This window comes from Lithobates pipiens, unplaced genomic scaffold (genome assembly GCF_037356315.1).
Source record: "Lithobates pipiens isolate NorthernLeopardFrog02 unplaced genomic scaffold, aLitPip1_a1.2 Scaffold_22, whole genome shotgun sequence".
Lineage (NCBI taxonomy): Eukaryota > Metazoa > Chordata > Amphibia > Anura > Ranidae > Lithobates > Lithobates pipiens.
The window spans coordinates 133,655,766-133,677,547 of record NW_027507784.1 but is presented as its reverse complement, the minus strand read 5'-3'; the positions used below and the strand labels follow the sequence as shown (position 1 = coordinate 133,677,547).

The window sequence follows — 21,782 nt, the reverse complement described above, 5'->3', positions numbered from 1 at the left end:
TACAAAATGTTCCTGGCTTTATAGACATTGAGCAGGGAATTACACTTAGACAGAGTATATCTGGAGTAATCATTAAGGAGTGAGACATGCACTCCATCAGAATTGATATGGTTGTTCATTTCAGGCAGCTTTCATGATGTCTTATTTGAGGTGAAAGTAATGCACCCGAGATGGGACTGGACTCTTAGGTCTGAGAGCGTTAAGCCTTCCATTAATAAGATGCTCAGTTGTGAACGAGCAGTCAAATCTGGAATGAAAGTGCTTTGTAATGTGCAGTTATGATCCTGAATGGATAGCTTTCAGAAAATCCAAAATTATATTATTTTGGAAGTTCTGATCTTTTTTGAGATTGTCCATCACTGAACTTGCATAGTCCTTTTAGTGGATTGTAGCTGCACCTGAGTCTCATCAATGATCAATGTGCTCACAATCTGGACATATTGGGTTTCTAGGGCAGAGATACATGTTTGGGTATCATTTAGCCATTTTAATTTTATTTAATTCAGCTTTGTAAGAGGGCTTCAGGTGTTGCACATACTTACAAAGTTGTCCCTGGTGAGTAGTGAGTGGATGTTGGCCTGCAAGTCCCAGTCAGCCTTTGAGAATCTGTTTCTTCACATAACTATGATATAATGCAGAGCTGGGGTTCATAGGCTCCCAGACTTTGAGGGGGCACCAGAAGAGTCAGAGCCTGTGTCCACCACCATTTTGATTGCTAGCTGGTGTACAGTGAATGTAGTCTGGAAAAAAATCACCATCCACCATGGTTCTCAATTTGCAATCTTGGAGTCTCTATGGATGATCCCTGTTTCCTGCACTTTTGCTATCTTTGGCAGAGATGGCCATTTCATGACCATAAACTATATTATTTTTTATCTCTGATTTGAAATTAAATAGAAATGTGGAAAGATTGTTTAGATTGTGACTGCAGTCTCTTCCTATTCAAATACACTACCATCTGCAGCAGGTGGAAGGTGTAGAAAAACTGTCATGGCATGGCTCTTGTGATCTCTCATTTACTGTCAACTAAGTTGTGTAGTATGATTTACCATCCTCTGTTACTTGGTCCTGAAAAGACTACAGTTCAGCAGAAAGTAATGCCAACAGTATTCAAAAAGATATGGAAGTTTTAATGTAAACCTATCACAAAACCCCCAAAAATTCTGCCTGCACATATGAGGAAATATTGTATATGTAGAGGTTATTTGTTAAAACTAAAAGCCAAAATGATCAGTAAATCCAGAGGCCCCCGGATACCGGCCCCCCACCCTATGTGAATGAGTATGGGGTACAATGTACCCCTACCCATTCACCTGTAAAATAAAAGTACCCCAAAAAAAAACACAACACACGAGATAAAATATTTTATTGCACAGCTCCGGGGGTCTTCCGTCTTCGGGGGTCTTGTCCCCCTCTTCGGTTCTTCTGCCGGGCCACCGCGCCTTCTTATAGCTCTTTTGCAGGCGGTGGCCCGGTCTTCTGTCGCCGCCTTCCGTTCTTCTGTCGCCGCCTTCCGTTCTTCTGCCGGGCCACCGCGCCTTCTTATAGCTCTTTTGCAGGCGGTGGCCCGGTCTTCTGTCGCCGCCGCCTTCCGTTCTTGTTCTTCTTCTTGTTCTTCTTGTTCTTCTCCAGGAGATGTTGACACGTCGCTCTCTCCGGCCGGAATGCCAGAGCCGCGCTGAGCGGCCACTTATATAGTGACAATGGGGCGGTGTCACATGGTATATGTCACATGGGTTGGTCACATGGTGACCCCGCCCCCTTACGATGTCATAGCCCCCATGTGACATCAACCCATGTGACCAACCCATGTGACATATACCATGTGACACCGCCCCATTGTCACTATATAAGTGGCCGCTCAGCGCGGCTCTGGCATTCCGGCCGGAGAGAGCGACGTGTCAACATCTCCTGGAGAAGAACAAGAAGAACAAGAAGAAGAACAAGAACGGAAGGCGGCGGCGACAGCGGCGACAGAAGACCGGGCCACCGCCTGCAAAAGAGCTATAAGAAGGCGCGGTGGCCCGGCAGAAGAACCGAAGAGGGGGACAAGACCCCCGAAGTCGGGAGAAGAGGCCGGCGGCGGGGAGGAAGAAAGCCGGACTCCTCCGCTAGCAAAAGAGCTACAAGAAGATAGCGGAGGAGTCCGGCGAGAAGACCCCCGAAGACGGAAGACCCCCGGAGCTGTGCAATAAAATATTTTATCTCGTGTGTTGTTTTTTTTTGGGTACTTTTATTTTACAGGTGAATGGGTAGGGGTACATTGTACCCCATACTCATTCACATAGGGTGGGGGGCCGGTATCCGGGGGCCCCCTTATTAAAGGGGGCTCCCGGATTCCGATAAGCCCCCCGCCCGCAGACCCCGACAACCAACGGCCAGGGTTGTCGGGAAGAGGCCCTTGTCCTCATCAACATGGGGACAAGGTGCTTTGGGGTGGGGGGGCCGCGCGGCCCCCCTTCCCCAAGGCACCCCCCATGTTGAGGGCACGCGGCCTGGCCGGCCGGGTAGCGTGCTCGGACAAGGGTCTGTTGTGGACTTTGGGGGGACCCCCACGCCGATTTTTTTCAGCGTTGGGGGTTCCCCTTTAAGTCCATTCCAGGCGGCGGAGCCCGCGACGTCTCCGTCGCGGGCCCCGCCTACCTGCACACGCGCTCGAAATGAGCAGACTTCCCTCCGAGCGGGAACAGTTTGCTCATTTCGAAAGTAGCCTACACACGGGCGGACTGTTTGCTCAAACCAAGTTTCAGCGGACAGTTTTTCGGAATTTCCGAAAAACTTTGGCAAACTGTCCGCTGAAACTGTCCGCTGAAGCCCCACACACGAGCGGACTGTCCGCTGAAACACTGTTCAGCGGACAAAGTTGAGCCAACAGTCCGCCCGTGTGTACGCGGCCTAAGGGTTTTTATACAAAGGCATTTGTTTATGCTACTTTTTTCCTAATCTGAGTCAAATACAAATGCAATGCTAGGAAATTCAAATGCAACTGAAAGCAACTTAGAACGAGGTCAGTAGAAAGTTAGAAGCAACTCGGATCTCAGAGAAATTTAAGGCAGGTCTCAAATTCATACTGAGTGCATTTACCAAACTACACAATTTCTAACTATATTCTTGGTTTGCCATACCTAAAGTGGTCCCGTACAGTGAACATTTCATCCCTTGCTAACTATCTGAAACGGTTGCAAAATGGTTCTCCCATTTCCTCTTGGCACCCTTTGGACTGGCAATGATTTAGGTGTTTAGCTGAATGTGTCATAAAAGTGTCTATCTATCTATCTATCTATCTATCTATCTATCTATCTATCTATCTATCTATCTATCTATCTATCTATCTATCTATCTATCCCTAGTGAATTGTTATTGGTACAAGTACCCTTTGGGGACTATTCTTCTTTGTTTAAATCCTATGATAAATGACTGACTTTAGAAAAGCATATGAGGTGTAACATTTTGTAAAACAAAAAAGTGAAAATAAAGGAACAGACTGTGTCTGGCAGATATTTGAGGAGATCTGCTATCTATGAATTAGCCAAGTCCAGATAGGATCTTAAACTGGGCAGATCAGTTCACTTTATTCACCAGCCAAGTGTACGAAAGTAAAACCCAGTAATGCGATATTGGCATTTTCCGAGTTAAACTAATTGGGCACTGTGGCAGCGCATTACAAAAATAATGGCGTTTGTGTTACAGTAGACTGCGCAAAGATGAAGCAGCTAAACAAATATTCATCAACAAACCACATGCTGTTTGATTAGTCTTAGACTTCCTGGGCTTTGAAAGAATTGTGTAATGAGGTTCCAACACCTCAGGGGGCATCCTGCAATACATTTAGCTCAGTGAACATGCCAGTTTTCAGTCTTTGTGAGTTTATTATTTTCAACCAACAGCCTACAGTAAATGTTTACAGGATTATATTTTGTTTAGAACCCATGAAATAATGGCTGGATTACTGACTTTTTTGTTAACATAGTGACTTAGTCTATAAAGATGATGTAGTAATGATGCTTTGATATAGAACTTTGTCTATAAAGTAAGATCTGGATATTACTGTTCAGTGTCAGCTCACCAATTGCCTCTTAAAAATATGTTAACCAGATTCCCCTGATATAGAAGGCCTTATGATAAGATACCCTTGACATGTGTAGATTTTTTTTACTAGTGGCCCCACATGCACATTAATACTTCTAAACCATCTCTTAAATCTTAAAATAAATCCATGGGCTTACTTTACCATGTAATGTGGCCCCAAAGTCCAGGTGTCTGATCGCTACCTCTGTTTTTTTGCTTGATCAAGAATCTCCAGAACTGCAGTTCTCTATTGGACAATTAACACAGCTTCATGTAACTGGGCCACCCCCTCTTACCCTACACTTTTCTATTGCTCTTTGATGCCAGCTATAGCAATTGTAAGTAAGGTGCCTGGGATGGGAGGAGGTGGGGCATTTAATAACCAGAAAGATGTGTGGTTTAAAATTGTTTAATAGAGTGCTGGGTCTTAAAGAATATTGGCGATGTCAAGGCCATCATAAGCGATAAGGTGAGCTTTTCCAGTTGCCCTTTAAATTACAGTGATGACTGCAGATATATTGTATTTGGACCTTGCTACAGCTTTTACCACTGTTCCTCACACACAACTACAAAGTTGTAAGTGTAAATGATGGTCTGCAGGGTTCAAAGATTCAAGCAGTAGATAGATAACTGGTCTAAAGATTATGTTCATTGAGTGATGGTCAATGATTCATGCTCCGAATAACCTAAGGTTGGAAGAGATGTACCCCAATGTTTATTTTTTATTTTTTTACCCATTTATAAATTTTATAGAGTTTGAAATTAAATGTACTTTGTCTATGCCCACAAATGAAAAAAATCTATGCAGTGGAATTTAGTCCTATCAATATGTCTTGAGTTTATAATTTATTTAGATATTTTTATTTTATTTGTCCTATACAGAGCAGGGTAAATAAACTTTATATTGGATAATATAAAGTAAACCTGTGTCATCTGCCATCTGCTGGATACAATTAAGTAATGCCTTGGGTTCCGCTGCTCACCTAGTCTCAATAAGGAGTCTTTAAATTCTGAATAATCAGCTAGTGCCTGATCTAGTGTGTCTTGCTATCAAATGTCTTTGTTTTGCTATCAAATGTCTTTGTACTTGTAGATTACTCTTCGCTGACACGAAACCCTCTTTTTGTCTGCCATCTTCCTTTACTTCTAGCCTGCCTAGCAAGCCTTTACTGCGTTTTATTCTGCCTGTTTAGTCAGCTGTTGCCCTCCAGTGACACAGTGGTTTTGACTCATCCTCATGACATATGCGCTTGGGGTTAGAAACATACATGCATTGTACAATCTACAGTAGGATAGGGTAGAATCTGGATTATCAATTACACAGAAAGATCTGCAAATCATAGATTAATAATGCAATGCCAATGTAAAGATTCAAAAACTTGCAAAATATTTTCTTGTATTAAGAGGTGTAGACTCAGGTGAGTCACATATCATCATTGTCCCAATATAAAGTATTAGTAAGACCTCATTTTGTATGTGCAATTTCATTTTGGATACCACTTCACAAAAAAGATGATTGTGGAAATGGAAAGAGTGCAGAGAAAAGCATCTAGATTATTAAGGGACTGTAAAAGACCTTTGCTATGAACAAAGATTAACTGAACTGAATTTATTTTCCCTTGACAAGAAGTGTTTGAGGATATGATCATATATAAATATATATACACCCATAAACTGACCTCAGTGGACAGTTGTTTACTTGAAGGTCACCACAAAAGTCAGAAAAGTCATTCTTTATAAGGAAATTAAAATTTCTGAATACAGAAATAATTCTTTACTACAAGAGCCGTGAAAACCCAATATGGTGTTTCATATGAACTGGTTCTAGCAGGTTCCATACATAGCTTGAAACATGATTGGATGATTGGATGTTTTTCTAAAAGCAAATAATATAAACAGCTACTAAACTTTATAAAAGTAATCTTACAGAATATCAGTCCATAAAATTAGCCATTAGGAATTTCGGAAGGACAATGCCTTCTTATGCCACGTACACACGGTCAGAATTTTGGCCAGCAAAAGACAGATGAGAGCTTTTCGTCGGAAAATGCGACCGTCTGTATGCTCCATCAGAATTTTTTCTGGCTGAATTTCCACCAGCAAAAGATTGAGAGCAGGTTCTCAATTTTTCCAATGGAATGAAATTCCGATGCGCAAAAACTCACGCATGCTCAGATTCAACTATGAGACGGAAGCTATTGGCTACTGGCTATTGAACTTCCTTTTTCTAGTCCAATCGTATGTGTTGTATGTCACCGCGTTCTTGATGGTTGGAATTTGGTGTGACCGTGTGTATGCAAAACAGCTTGATTGAAATCCCGTCGAAATTCCTTAGGGAAAACCATCAGAGCTTTTTCCAAGCAAAATTACGATCATGTGTATGGGGCATAAGGCTCGCATTGAGAGTGGTCATGTGCCCATTAGGTCACTCCTGTGCAGGAATTATGTGTTTTAAGTAAATGTAATGGTAATACGTTAGAAATATATATTTTTCTTTCTAATGAGTAGCGTTTGATAACTTTTTGTACTTCCGCGTAGATTTAATATTGTTCTAATCTTCAATTCCTCCCAAAGAACTGGGAAACTGCGAAACATGTAAAGGCAAAAGAAAGGATGGTGAAAACTCCTAATTGTGTATCATGATGTCATCCTATACATTTAAACCCTTATGTATACAGTTTGTATGGGGAGCTCCTCCCTTCAATTACTCGCTTGCAGACCAGTCGTCGTCAATATACTGAGGCAGGTAGGCACAATCCCGCAAACCGTTGTAGCTGTATGTTGGTCCCTTTAAGTAGAATAGCAAGCACCCGCAACACTGCGGGGGTGCCGATGCACTTGCCCGGCGGTTGCGGGCATGAGAGGCAGAACAGGGATATGTGTGTGTAAACACACACACATCCCTGTTCTGTGAGGAGAGGCAGATCGTGAGTTCCTACTAGCTAGGAACCACAATCTGTCATTTCCTCCAGTCACTCCCACTTCCCTTCAGTTAGAACTCGCACTAAGGAACACAGCTAACCCCTTGATCCCCCCTAGTTTTAACCCCTTCCCTGCCAGTGCCATTAACACAGTAATCAGTGCATTTTTATAGCACTAATTGCTGTATAATTGTCAGTGGTCCCAAAAATATGACAAAAGTGTCCGATCTGTCTCCTCTAATGTCACAGTCTAGATAAAAACCGCTGTTTGCCATTACTAGTAAAAAAAAAAATAATAATAAAAATGCCATATATCTTTCCCCTATTTTGTAGATGCTATAACTTTTGTGCAAACCAATCAATATACGCTTATTGCAATTTTTATTACCAAAAATATGTAGAAGAATACATATCAGCCTAAACTGAGGAAAAAGCTTATTTAAAAAAAAATTTGGGGATATTTATTATGGCAAAAAGTACAAAATATTGTGTTTTTTTTTTTTTTCTCAAAATTGTTTGTCTTTTTTTGTTTATAGTGCAAAAAATAAAAACCGCAGAGATGAGCAAATACCACCAAAAGAAATCTATATTTGTGGGGAAAAAAGGACATCAGTTTTTGTTTGGCTACAGTGCCGTATCGCAAAAAACGGCCTGGTCATTGAGCAGCCAAATCTTCGGGGCTGAAGTGGTTAATGTGAAGACAGAATTTTCGCTGCTTAAAAATATGTTTATATTATTCCACTGGATAAAGATATTGTTATTTTAAGTCAGTTGTGATCCTAGGGGTGCTTAAAAAGTCCACAGCTAGCTTTTTTTCTTTCTTTCTTTTTTTCCATTTGATGGATGCATGCCTTTTTTAAACCTAAATGTATAGTTATTTTTAATAAAAATGCTTAGATCCTAAATATAATCTTATTAAAACACAAAAATGTCAACATGATTTTTTTCAGCAAGCAGAACTAGCCAAGATTGGCACATAAAAATTGGCCAATGCGCATGATCCATGGGCACAAACAGCTGTGGGGCTTCATGTGCCAGTGCCCAGAGGCCTATTTAAAGCCAGCAGCATGAGCCATTAGTTGCTAGATGATCTTCAGCTCCCCCTGTGTGTTCCTGTTCTTGATACTATTGAATTTCCTGTTACTGACCCAGCTTGCCTTTTGACCTGTCCTGTCTCCATTCCTGGCTTTGACCCTTGGCTTGCGCCGTTGACCCCGATTCTGCCTGCTGATCTGTGTATGACCTCTGGCTTGCTCCTTGACTCCTCTGCTTCCTGATTACCAGAGTTTGACTTCTGCTTCCTCCTGACTGCATTACTCCTGGCTGACATCCTATATATGACATATGGCCTGGCTCCTGACCCTGCTTCTGCCTCTGCCTTCTGTCAAGTCTTATCAGGAATGTCTGAGGGACTCCTGCCCTGCAGTGCATCCCGCTTGTCCAGCCGCCATCCAGCAGGGAACCCTTGCTTTTTTGGGCATAGCATCCCATGTTACCACCTTCAGGGGTACCCTGCACTTAGCCACAAGAAAAGCCCTCTCAGCACTTTGGCCTCCGACCAGATATATGACATCATCCAGCCAATATGACAGAGGTGCTTCCCCGCTCAAGGCTTTGTTGTCAGCAAGTCGCAGCTCTTACCCCAAGCAGTGACGAGTCTAAAGGATGAAGAAAAAGGAGGGGGTTGGGACTTTATATGAGGATTTGAACAGGATAGAACAATTGCCTCCATCCCTGTAATATGGAAATTTAGGAGAGAGGATTCATATAAAGCCCTAAACTCTCTCCTATATTTCAATATTACAGAGTCTACAGGATAGTAATTTCCAGTTTGAGGGTCGCTTTTAGAACTTGACAATGTCCTCTGCTACAGCAACTCCTAGTCTGCCTGCTGCATTCAATACATCCTCCTCCCTTGCCCAAGAACACTAGGCTCCTGCTCCTACTTTGGTGGTCCCACCTCCTAAACCAAGGGTACCCACTGCGGAACATTCTTTGGGTGACCGAAGGAAGTTCAGAGCATTCAAGAATGCCTGCTTGCTATATTTGGCCCTTCATCCAAGAACTTTTTCTCTAGAGACTGTTAAAGTGGGGTTGATTATCTCTCTGTTGTCCTTTGAACTTCAGTCTTGGGCCCACCACCTGCGGAAACCGAAGAGTCCTGTTATCAACCTGGTGGATGCATTCTTTGATGTCCTTCTTGTATGACAATCGGTAACACATGGCCACTGCTGAATCCGTCCTTCATACCTTACAGCAAGGGCGACACCCTGCAGAGCACTATACAGTAGACTTTCGCAAATGGTCTGCAGACACAGGGTGGAATGAGGCCGCCCTCAGATACCAATATTGACTGGGACTATCTTAAGTTCTCAAAGATGAGTTGGCACAAGTACAGACCCCTGCTACACTAGAGGGGCTCATTCAGCTGGTGTCAGACTTTCACGTACCTGACTGATGAGCCCAATGGAGCAGAGGAAGGTCTCCCTTAAGTGTCTGACTCACGGCCCCTGGTAGAGTAAACACCTTATTGCCCTTATGACTGTCCAATCGAGGTATTACCAGGTGCAGAAATTCCCTTTGGACAAATATTCCTGCTTTCAGAGACTGAACTTGAGGCTTTACCTAAATATATTGACAAGAACCTAGAAAATGGTTCATTCATCCCTCATCCTTCCTAGCTGGTACTGGGATCTTCTTTGTACAAAGGAAAGACCATACCCTCGGGCCATGTGGGGATTATAGGGAGCACAACAACATTTCTGTCAGGAACCACTATCCTCTCCCCCTCATTCCTGAACTCTTCCAGAGATATCTTGATGCCCAGATCTTTACAAACTGGACTCACGGGGCACTTACAATCTTGTGTACATCCGAGAGGGAGGTGAGTGGAAGACTGCTTTTCGACCTTGCTTTAGGCACTTTGACTATCTGGTTATGCCATTATTACTGTGTAATGCCCCGGCCACCTTCCAGCATTTTGTACACAACATTTTTAAAGTATCGCTGGATCATTTATGGCTGATGTGTATAAAACCAGTAGTAGACAGAACCCACATCATTTGTCTCAACTTTCGACAGGCTTTTAGGTGAGCTGACTGACACAGGTCTCTCTTTATTTTGCTCTGTCTGCTTTGGGAGCCTGCTGTTGGGTGAATAGGCTGAATGCTGATAAAAAAAAAAAGTGGTTCAAGTGCTGCCTGTTTTGGGGAACCCACTAGGGGGCCACCCTGTTAGTCAGATCTCAACCTGAGTTTAGTTAGTGGCTCCAATGAGCAGATTTTTTTTTTGTTTTATGCTATAAATATTATGTACAAAGCTCTCCTGCATTAAGAATGTGCACTTTTGCTGCCCTGCTAAATACAAGTTCAGGATAAAAATGCTTGGACTTTTTCTAGATGTCCCTGTCTAATGTAATTTATATATATATATATATATATATATATATATATATATATATATATATATATATATATATATATATATAATTATATACAGTGCAAAAGTTTAAGCAGGTGTATAAAATGCTGTAAATTAAGAATGCTTTCCAAAATAGAAGTGTTAGTTGATTATCAAAATGGTAAGTAAATGAACAGGAGAGAACTCCAAATCAAATCAATATTTGGTGTGACCACTCTTTGCCTTCAAAACAGCGTCAATTCTTCTAGGTACACTTGCACACACTTATTGAAGGAACTTAGCAGGTAGATTGTTCCAAACATCTTGCAGAACTAACCACAGATACTCTGTGGATGTAGGCTGCCATAAAATTTTCTGTTTCTTTGTGTAGTTTGAGACAGGCTCAAAGACATTAAGATCAGGGTGCTAAGGGGAAAAAAAAAATATCACTTCCAGGACTCCTTATTCTTTTTTTTATGCAGAAGATGGCACTTAATTACAATTGCTGTATGTTTGGGGTCATTGTCCTACATGATGAGACAGTTACAGGAAGAGACACGAGGATTTGAGGCAGCCTACATTCACAGAAGATCTGTGTTTACTAGTTCTCCAAGATGTTTGGAACAACCAACCTACAAAGCTCCTACAAAAACTGCGTGCAAGTGTATTTGATTTAGATTTTTTTTGCTGTTCTCTCACTTTACATTTTGTAGATTGTTTATTTTTATCAATCAAAATATATATTTTTGAAAGCATTTTTAATAGCATTTCTTCACACCTGCCTAAAACGAATGCACAGTACTGTGTGTGTACATATATATATATATATATATATATATATATATATATATATATAATGTATGTACTTCATTGTCGAGGACTGGCACAAAGTTTTGATGGGATTCAAGTGCAATTCTTTTTTTCTTTGCCACTTTCTCATTTTCAGTTTCTCTTAGCTCTGTTACAGACATACAGATATCTCTGTAATGGAACCTGATGAACGGCTATGATAAAGCACACAGAAAGCAGCCAGGTGTCTCGGCTAGATAGCTTCCGTCAGCCAGAGATACTCTCAAGGCATCGTCGCATGATTCCCAAGTCTGATATCTCTGTTGGAAACATGGAGGCAAAGCAATTTGCAACAAGGGAATGGATCCATTTTAGTGCCCGAAGTCAGAGAAGCATTGAGTTTGGAAGTTATTGTTGTCACGAGGAGAGACCTGAGGGAGCAAAATGATGAGAGCATTCAGCCAATCATTTGTGCTATGGACATACCAGGGAGGAATTGACTAGAAAAAAACACAATTCATATTTTTTTCCATGGGAGCTCATGCCTAACAGCGGCAAATTGTGAAAATCACAGTGATTAGGACTTATTTGAAATCGGAAAGTATTCAAATGTAACTCTTAAAGTGGTTGTAAACCCGTACAGACCACTTTTTACTACAGATAAGCCTATAATAAGGCTTACCTGTAGCTACCCAGGATATCTCCTAAACCTGCATGGTTTAGGAGATATCTCCTGTCCCCTACATGTGCTGATGGCATCGGTACATGCGCACTGAAGATACACCATGTATGTGCCGTTGCTTCAGTGAGTGTGCCATTACCGGTACCGACTTCATTGCGGCCCCGGTCAATCATAGCGTGATACCCGGAGGTAACCCCTGGGAGTGATGTCGCCGGCCAGTGCTGTGTACGGGCACTGCAGCAAAGGCTTCGATCTCAGGTGAATATTACATAATGAGCTAGTATGCTATGCATACTAGCTCATTATGACTTTGTCTTGCTGGTGTTTTTGTTTTTTCAAAGTAGATTTACAACCACTTTAACCATTTTGCTGCTAAGAGAATCTTGCATAACAATAAACAACATAAAGTATTTGGTACATGCCTATACACAACTTCAACTACTTTTTATTATATACATAAATCAGACCTTACATTTTTGTGTTTTTCTTTAGTTTTTTGTTTTTTTTACATTGTATAAGCACTTCTATGTTGTGCAAACACTATGATTGAAGGTTAAAAATAGTGCATACATTGCAAAACTGTTGTGGCTTTTCCAGATCTTTCCAGCTTCAGTGCAGGCATAGTGAAGGACTAGAGGTTCTGTATAACCTCTTGGCTTTAGGCCTGCTGGATGGACAGCTCAATGGACAGCTCAATGGACAGCTCAATGGTCAATGGTTTTGACGCCTCCTTTTTCGTATGTCATTATGCTCCTTTTATTTTCATAAGAGCCAGAGAACATCACTGCGCAGAACAGTGTGGCTTCTCTGAGTCCTGTGATATGTACTCTCATTTGTTGACAGCTGTATTTTGTAAAACAAGTGAAAAGTATCTGAAATTAGAGTAGGAGAAAGAGAGGATTTGGCTGGGATAGAGCTGTCCTATTGCACAGCAACATCTGGCAAAGACTTAAAAAAAACAGAAAAAAAACATATAGGGAATGCTTACTATGAGAATTCATGCCCCTCAGATGGTAGCACTCTTTTATCAATGTCCACAAATGCTGATGAACAGACTAGGCATGATGGTGCATGGATACTATAAAATATGGATAATGCAAAGGGTAACACAGATTTACAAGTGCGCATGCATGCACAATTTTGAACTTGCAATTTCAAAGTGTTTTAAATAAAAAACAAAAAAAAAGTTCTGTTCTAAAGCAAATTACATTTTACCAAAGAAGTGTAATATTTTGGGTTATGTCGGGTCAGAATTTATTCCTGCAATCATTTTCAAGGCACAAATAAGGTCCTAAATACAAAGCAAAAAAAAATTTATGGGATGCAGTTGCCCAATCCAGTGTGCATTCCTCCACACTTTGCACATACAATTACGGAGGTATTTAGTGACAAGAGCTATAAGTGTAGCCCTCCAGTACAAACATTGGTAGGCTTTCAATCCTAATGCACAATGAGATTATGGCGTCAGCACAACAGGCTGTCATCGGGGAATAGTGATGCTAGAACTGATGGGGTAAGATGCATCAAGATTGTAAATGTGAACCGCTGGTATTTACTGCAAAGGGAAGACTTGTGAGCAAAGAGGAGTAATCTGTTCTTTTGGTCCTCTGAGAACATACAGACGTGCCCAAAAGATTTGAGAATGATACAAATATTAATTTTCACAAAATCTGCTGCCTCAGCTTTTATGATGGCAATTTGCATATACTCCAGAATGTTAGGAAGAGTGATCAGATGGATTACAATTAATTGCAAAGTCCCTCTTTGCCACGAAAATGAACTTGATCCCCAAAAAACATTTCCACTGCATTCCGGCCCTGCTACAAAAGGACCAGCTGACATCATGTCAGTGATTCTCTCTTTAACACAGGTGGGCTGGAAATCACTCTGTAATGTTGATTGAGTTAGAATAACAGACTGGAAGCTTTAAAAATAGGTTGGTGCTTGATATCATTGTTTATCCTCTATTAACCACGGTTACCTGCAATTAAACATCTGTAGTCATCATTGCTTTTTTACAAAAAGAGATTCACAGGCAAGGACATTACTGCTACTAAGATTGCTCCTAAATCAACCATTTATCGGATCATCAAGAATTTCAAGGAGAGAGATCTCCCAGACAAAGGTCTTCAAATGAAGTAGGTTGTCTGCGTAAACAGGTATGATTTGGGAGAGACAGAATGAAATGAGACACTTGCAAAATCTTCCACCTGACCAAACAGAGCAGTTGAGTGATCCCTACAGGACCAATCCCAAAGGACCAAGAAAGGCAGAAGCTCTGATCAGGTTCCGGTCTGGCTGCAGCTGAAAGGCTTTATCCGTGAAACCAGGAACAAAGTTTGGGCAGTTACACTTTAAACTGGATGATGTTTAGCTAGCTAACTCACTTCCTATAATAAACCATTACCTTTTCACCAGTCAATACTCATCTCATGGTCCACTGGGAATTTCCCCTTCTGAAAGCTAGGTTCACACCTTCCCCTCCATCCCATTTTCTCTCTCTCTCTCTCTCTCTCTCTCTCTCTCTCTCTCTCTCTCTCTCTCTCCCTCCCAAAAGATTGAGAACAGGTTCTCAATTTTTCCGAAGGAAAAAAGATCGTAAATTCCGATCACGTGTATGCAATTCTGACGCGCAAAATCTCATGCATGCTCAGATTCAACTATGAGACGGAAGCTACTGGCTATTGAACTTCCTTTTTCTAGTCCTGTCGTACATGTTGTACGTCACCGTGTTCTTGGCAGTCAAAATTTGGTGTGACCATGTGTATTCAAGACAGCTTGAACAAAATCCCATCAGAATTCAGAGCTTTTTCCAACCAAAATTCTGATGTGTAAGCGGCATTACAACTAAATGACATACCAGGTGGCAGGCACAATGATCTTTATAGGATAAACCCATACATAAGCCTATCCATGGTTTGACAGGTTACCAAGTATGCATACTGTTAATTTTAATATTCCTTTGCTTTTGGTTTTTCTGGGCTAAAGCCCTGGAAGCTAACAGGATAATGTGACTTTTTGTAGGGGCAGATGTTAGCTGTTCATCACTATAGTAGGATACATGTTGACATGTTGACTTGATAAGAAAATGGTGATGTCTTTCTTATCATTTTTTTGTGGTCATTACTTTGTGAGGTTATTTGTCAATTTCTCTGTTAACCTTTTTGTCTTTAGTTAAAAATTTTAAAACCAAAATACATATTTAAATTACCGTAATTGGGCGTCTGACTTTTTTCATACAATGCCAAAATCATCTCTTTCTATCCTTTTTGCACCTCACTATCTGCATGCACTTGCAAATTATTGCACTGGACCAGTTCCCTGATTGTGGCAACAGAAGACCATGCCTGAACAATGTGTGTTGAGGTTCCCACTGATAGAATTTTACAGGGATACAATAACAGATTGACAACACAGGAGCACAATTGGGGGACAGTTGTACTCCATTATAGGAGGTGCCTAAAAAAACATCATGGCAAAATCAACAAATATTTTCTAATAACAGATGCATATTGAAAATTAATTCAAACAACTTTTAAATGACCTTAATTTGCTAAAACTTTTATAAAATGTTGATGATTGGTTTTAGATATACTTTGAATGGCCACAATGACTCTGGCACTGTTAATGGCATGAGCAGGGTGTAATGCCTTGTACACACGGTCGGAAATTCTGCCGGAAAATGTCTGACCGTATTATATTGTCGGAAAATCCGATCGTGTGTTGGAAATTGAGAGCAGGATCTCAAATTTTCCGACAAAAAAATCAGATCAGATTTTTCCGATTGTTTGTAGAGAATTCTGATCGGACAAAGTGCCACGCATGCTCAGATCAAATTACGAGACCAAAGCTATTGGCTACTAGCCTCAACGTAGTCTCGTCATAACGAACGAACGTTATCATGTTACAAACAATCTGATTTTCCGACAACTCTGTCCGACCGTGTGTATGCAACACCAGTTTAGGAAAAAATCTGATGGATTTTGTGGTCGGAATGTCTGACCGTGTGTACGGGGGCTAAGATTGATGGGCCTTAGTTCCAGGATGAGCAGAAGTGAAAAGCTTGTGAATAGTGTGCACCCCAGATACTGTGGCTTCCTAGGCATGCAAAACTGTCTAGGAGGTACTTGCAAATACATCAAAGTAAGTATACTTTTGCAGTTTCATTAGTTTAAATACACTGAAGAACTAAGTGCACTTAAAGTTCTACATTCATTGAGGTGATTATTGAAAACCAGCAGTGGTGAAACCTAATAAAATAAAATGATTGGTATCCTGTATGTGTGGGTACTTTGCCTTAATTTATTGCACCTGAAAATAGTCCCTTGAAAACCGTTACCATCCCAAGGACAGAGGGAGTAAGAGGAAATCTCCCAAACATGGGCCAACCCTACCAAATTATATAAAAAAATATTTTTGACTACATTTAGCTAATCTTTGTCTACATTTAGCTTATGGTAGCAGCCATTCAGATAATTCCATCACTTTTCCATAATGCTGTAGAACAAAAAAAGTTAAAGTATTTATTTTTTACTGAGACAGTCAATATGCTTAGAAAAGTGTGTAAAATGTCATATATATATGTCTTGCAGTGTGGCCCTACATCCTCGTAAGGAAATCCTGGTGACAGCTAGTGATGATCGGCTGTGGAAGATGTGGTCTATCCCCAGTGGAGAGATAATTATGACTGGCGAAGGGCACACTGACTGGCTTTCAGGTTGCTGTTTCCATCCAAAGTAAGCAAACATTTTCTATAAGTCTGTACTGCATTCATGAGTTTATGTAGTGCCAATGGGACAGTGGAGCATTAAAATGATATTGGTCTATAACTAGTAGTATAAGAAATGTTAGTTTGCATTCTGTAAAAATCTGATTTGTGACTGCATGAACAAAACTCTGGTGAGATAACCATATTCACAGAGATGACACATCATAACATGATATTGCTACCCTAACCTGTTCCAGAATTTCATACCTGAGGGCAAGAATCTTACAGTAAACCCACCAGGAGATGAATAAAGGGGCTGCCATTGGTTACTTCCATCTTAAAATGATAGTTTCTTGATTTTAGTTTTTTCTACGGGCTGTAATAATTTCTGAGACTTTCTGTCCCAGAACACTTATGTAGCCAGGTTCTGGACTACTGCAATATGGAGATAGAGATATTGCTTATATTCTGTCCCCCTTTTTGCTGAGATACTGAAATTATGCTGCACCATTTTCCTCCTATCAGTAGGAGGAAAACGAAGCCAAGCAAACCCATAGTCTTTTATGCAGGATGTTTGGAATCCTGGAAGGTGTAGTCCAAAGCAACAACCAGGTAAAAGAATAACAGGGTTTCTGAACTGCAGATCCTGATATGCTTTGGGCACAGGAGACGCCAAGGGAGGACTTAAGTGGAATAGCCTGGGAAAAGCTATTGTTTTGGCGCTGTGGATGTTCTGGTAGATTCGCCCAAGGGACCTTGTCTCCATGGAAGCTGAGCCATTTACCCTCTGAGCTATTCACCATCAGAAGCACTAGATATCCAGCAGCCTTGCCCGCATCACAGCTTCTTCTCTCATTGTGGCCAGGAAACCTGAGTGTACTCGGGCTCACTGCACAGTTGGTGGACTCTTGCAACATCATAGTGGAACTGAAGGGGCTACCAAAGAGTCAATGAGAGAGCCACAAGCCCACATTTGTGTCCATTTTTACACACATATCTGAAGGTAAGACATTTATGCCTTAGAACCCTGCTACACCCAATTTAACCCAGCACTTCCTTCATCAATTCCATATTTACCCTTTTATTGGTTGAACTAGATGGACTTTTTTCAAACAGATTTACTATTTAACCATGCCCCCCTCAAAGAGTCTGAGGTATATCAAACTGCATCTGTAATCGACTGCAGCTGTCACGTACTTGGTGGGTGAGCCTAACTTGTGGAGGAAGGCCCCTCATGCGGCTCCGGTTTGTGAGACGCTGATAGTGAGACAGCAGGCTCAAGAGCAGGGTGGGATAAGAGTGCCTTTGATCAGTACAGAAGTCTGTACCAGTAGAGGCCGGGAACTCACAAACATGAAGTTGGAACACAGCAGATAGCAGACTGAAGAGACAGCAGATGGCTGGCAGACTGGCAGAAGACAGTTGACAACCAACAGGCAGATCAGGCAGAGACAGCAGACAGGAGCGTAGTCAGGTCACAGGCAGGCTTCGGTACAGACAGGCAGATTGGGCATAAACAGCAGGCAGAAGCATAATCGGATAACAGGCAGGTTCGGCAACAGATGTTAGGTAACAGGAACTGGAGACAGAGATCAGCCCGTGGGAAGCCAGAGATCAGGGCAGGAAGTAGGCAGAGGTAGTCAGGAGCAAGCCGGTTCGGTATCAGAAGTCACACACACAGGAATCAGGATTCAGGTAATGTTGTAGACCAAGCAGCAGCTTGTCACTCTTGAAGCTAAGTTTAAATAGACTAACTGGTGCCAAATCTAACGACAGTGCGGATGCATGATTGCGCACGCACATTCATAGAAGCACCAGTGGCCGTTCTGGGCACTCTTGGTTGGCGCCTGTGCACAGGTATGCACCCGGGGGCGGCAGCTGTAGTCTGCATATGTCTTCCTTGACAGCAGCCACCAAGAACTATACTGAAACAATCTGGTACTTACTGCTTATTCACTGCCTGTAGGTTCTCAAAGGGGACTTTTTTTTACCAAGGGCACCAATGTTCTTAAAGGGCCCCAACAGTGGCCAGACAAAGAACCATATTAGAGACTGCCCCTCCCATTACTATTGCTACACCCCATTTGTCTCTTTATGTATTTAGTCATATGGTCTGGGCAAATCCAGTCAGTTTAGGTCAAGCATAGCTGCCATCAGTGCATGTTAGTAGTCATTAGACATGTGCATGTGTTTTCGTCCGAATGCATTTTCATCCGAATTTCAGCTATTTTCGTTTTCATTTTGACAAACGATAACGAAAGCACAGAATCCGAAAAACGAAAGATCCGACATAAATAAATGCTTTATTTTCATTTTAGTTGTTACAACAGTTCGATATAGAATAGGAGATTTGACGTGACTCTGACAATAACAATCTGTGTCTATAGAACCTGTGGTCGAATGTGCCTAACCTTACCTCTATTAGTCCAAGATTATATAGAGAAAATATTCGACAGAGAAAAAAGATTTGACAGAGAGAAAAGATTCTGCAAGTTACTGTCCTAAAAAGTGTTTGGGGACCCGGGTCCTGCCCCAGGGGACATGTATCAATGCAAAAAAAAAAATTAAAAAACTGCAGTTTTTTCGGGAGCAATGATTTTAATAATGATTAAAGTGAAACAATAAAAGTGTAATATTCCTTTAAATTTCGTAGCTGGGGGGGGGGGGGTGTGTGTATAGTATGCCTGTGAAGGGGCGCATGTTTCTGGTGCTTAGAACTGTCCCTGCACAAAGTGTAATTTATGCAGGATAAAAAGTCCTTTAAAATCACTCGCAGCTATTATGAATTGTCGGCTCCGTAATACAGAGAACACTCATTGAAAGTCATTGATAAAAAAAAAAAAAAAGCGTGGCAGTCCCCCAAATTTAATTACCAGGCCCTTCAGGTCTGGTATGGATATTAGGGGGAACCCTGCGTCAAATTTTTTTTAAAAATTGACGTGGGGTTCCCCCTAAATATCCATACCAGACCCTTCAGGTCTGGTATGGATATTAAGGGGAACCTCGCGTCAAATTTAAAAAAAATTGACGTGGGGATCCCCTAAAAATCCATACCAGACCCTTTATCCGAGCATACAACCTGGCAGGCCGCAGGAAAAGAGGGGGGGGCGATGGAGCGTCCCCCCTCCCTCCTGAACCATACCAGGCCACATGCCCTCAACATTGGGAGGATGCTTTGGGGGTCTGTGACCCCTCAAAGCACCTTGTCCCCATGTTGATGTGGAGAAGGGCCTCATCCCCACAACCGTGGCCGGTGGTTGTGGGGGTCTGCAGGCGGGGGGCTTATCAGAATCTGGAAGCCCCCTTTAACAAGGGGACCCCCAGCTCCCACCCCCCCTGTTTGAAATGGTAAGGGGGTATAAAAGTACCCCTACCATTCCACAAAGAAAGTGTAAAAAATAGTTAAATAAGACAAACACACTTTTGAAAAATTCCTTTATTAAAAATAAAAAAAAAGATTCCAGCAGTGGTAATCCATTCTTGCTATCCAGCGACGGATCTCCGGGGTCCATCGATGGATGATCTGATCCAGCGCAGCGAATCCATCCATCTTCTGTCTCCACGGAGGAGACACTGCGGGGATTCCAGCGGCCTGACGTTTGTTATATGCGGAGGGCGGGGCCACCCGTCACCTGACCCCGTCCCCCTCTGACGCAAGGGGAAACCTGGGTTTCCCCGTTACGTATGGGTGACCCCGCCCCCCTCTGATGTAACACAGGCAGGTTTCCGTTACATCAGAGGGGGCGGGATCACCCAAACGTGACGGGGAACCCCGGGTTTCCCCTTGCGTAAGAGGGGGCGGGGTCTGATGATGGGTGGCCCCGCCCTCCGCATATAACAAACGTCAGGTCGCCGGAATCCCCGCAGTGTCTCCTCCGTGGAGACAGAAGATGGATGAATTCGCTGCGCTGATTCAGATGAGCTATCGCTGAACCCCGGAGAGATGATCGCCTGTCGCTGGATAGCAAGAGTGGATCACCACCGCTGGAATCTTTTTTTTTTTTTTTTTCATTAAGGAATTTTTCAAAAGTGTGTTTGTCTTATTTAACTATTATTTACACTTTCTTTGTGAAATGGTAGGGGTACTTTTGTACCCCCTTACCATTTCAAATGGGGGGGTGGGATCTGGGGTCCCCTTGTTAAAGGGGGCTTCCAGATTCTGATAAGCCCCCCGCCCGCAGATCCCCACAACCACCGGCCACGGTTGTGGGGATATGGCCCTTGTCCCCATCAACATGGGGACAAGGTGCTTTGAGGGGTCACAGACCCCCAAAGCATCCTCCCAATGTTGAGGGCATGTGGCCTGGTACGGTTCAGGAGGGAGGGGGGCGCTCTCTCGCCCCCCCCCTCTTTTCCTGCGGCCTGCCAGGTTGCATGCTCAGATAAAGGGTCTGGTATGGATTTTTAGGGGGACCCCATGTAATTTTTTTTTTAATTTGACGCAGGGTTCCCCTTAATATCAATACCAGACCTGAAGGGCCTGGTAATTGAATTTGGGGGACTCCCACGCTTTTTTTTTAATTTATATATTTATTTTTTATCAATGACTTTCAATGAATGTTCTCTGTATTACGGAGCCGACAATTCATTATAGCTGCGAGTGATTTTAAAAGACTTTTTTTCCTGCATAAATGACACTTTGTGCAGGGACAGTTCTAAGCACCAGAAACATGCATACTATACACCCCCCCCCCCCCCCACCCCCAGCTACGAAATTTAAAGGAATATTACACTTTTATTGTTTCACTTTAATCATTATTAAAATCACTGCTCCCAAAAAAAACGGCCATTTTTAAAACTTTTTTTTGCATTGATACATGTCCCCTGGGGCAGGACCCAGGTCCCCAAACACTTTTTAGGACAGTAACTTGCATATTACCCTTTAAAATTAGTACTTTAGATTTTGAACGTTGGAGTCCCATAGACTTTAATAGGGTTCTAAATTTCACACGAAGTATGCTATATACTAGCTCCGTCGAATCTTCTTTATACATTCAACAGACACCATAATCCTTCAAAGACAGATTCGACCGTAATTCATGTGGATTTTCGGACGAATGCAATTTTTGAACGAAAAACGAATTTCGGGAGTAACTATATTAATAAATTTTTCGGACGAAAACGAAATTCCAAAACGAAATATTTTTCTCTGCACATGTCTAGTAGTCATTCATTAGCAGTTCAACTTTATTCACTGCTGCACTTTGGGTGAAAT

At 42.0% G+C, this 21,782-nt stretch overlaps 1 protein-coding gene across 1 annotated transcript in view; it reads left to right on the top strand.

The window, feature by feature from the left end:
- The window catches only part of SPAG16 (sperm associated antigen 16), a 1,450,443-nt gene that overhangs the window by 662,313 nt on the left and 766,348 nt on the right, over nt 1–21,782 (top strand). The window contains exon 11 of the mRNA XM_077448331.1: nt 16,452–16,595. Within this exon, the coding sequence (XP_077304457.1) occupies nt 16,452–16,595 (144 nt within the window). The remainder of the gene's footprint in view (nt 1–16,451; nt 16,596–21,782) is intronic.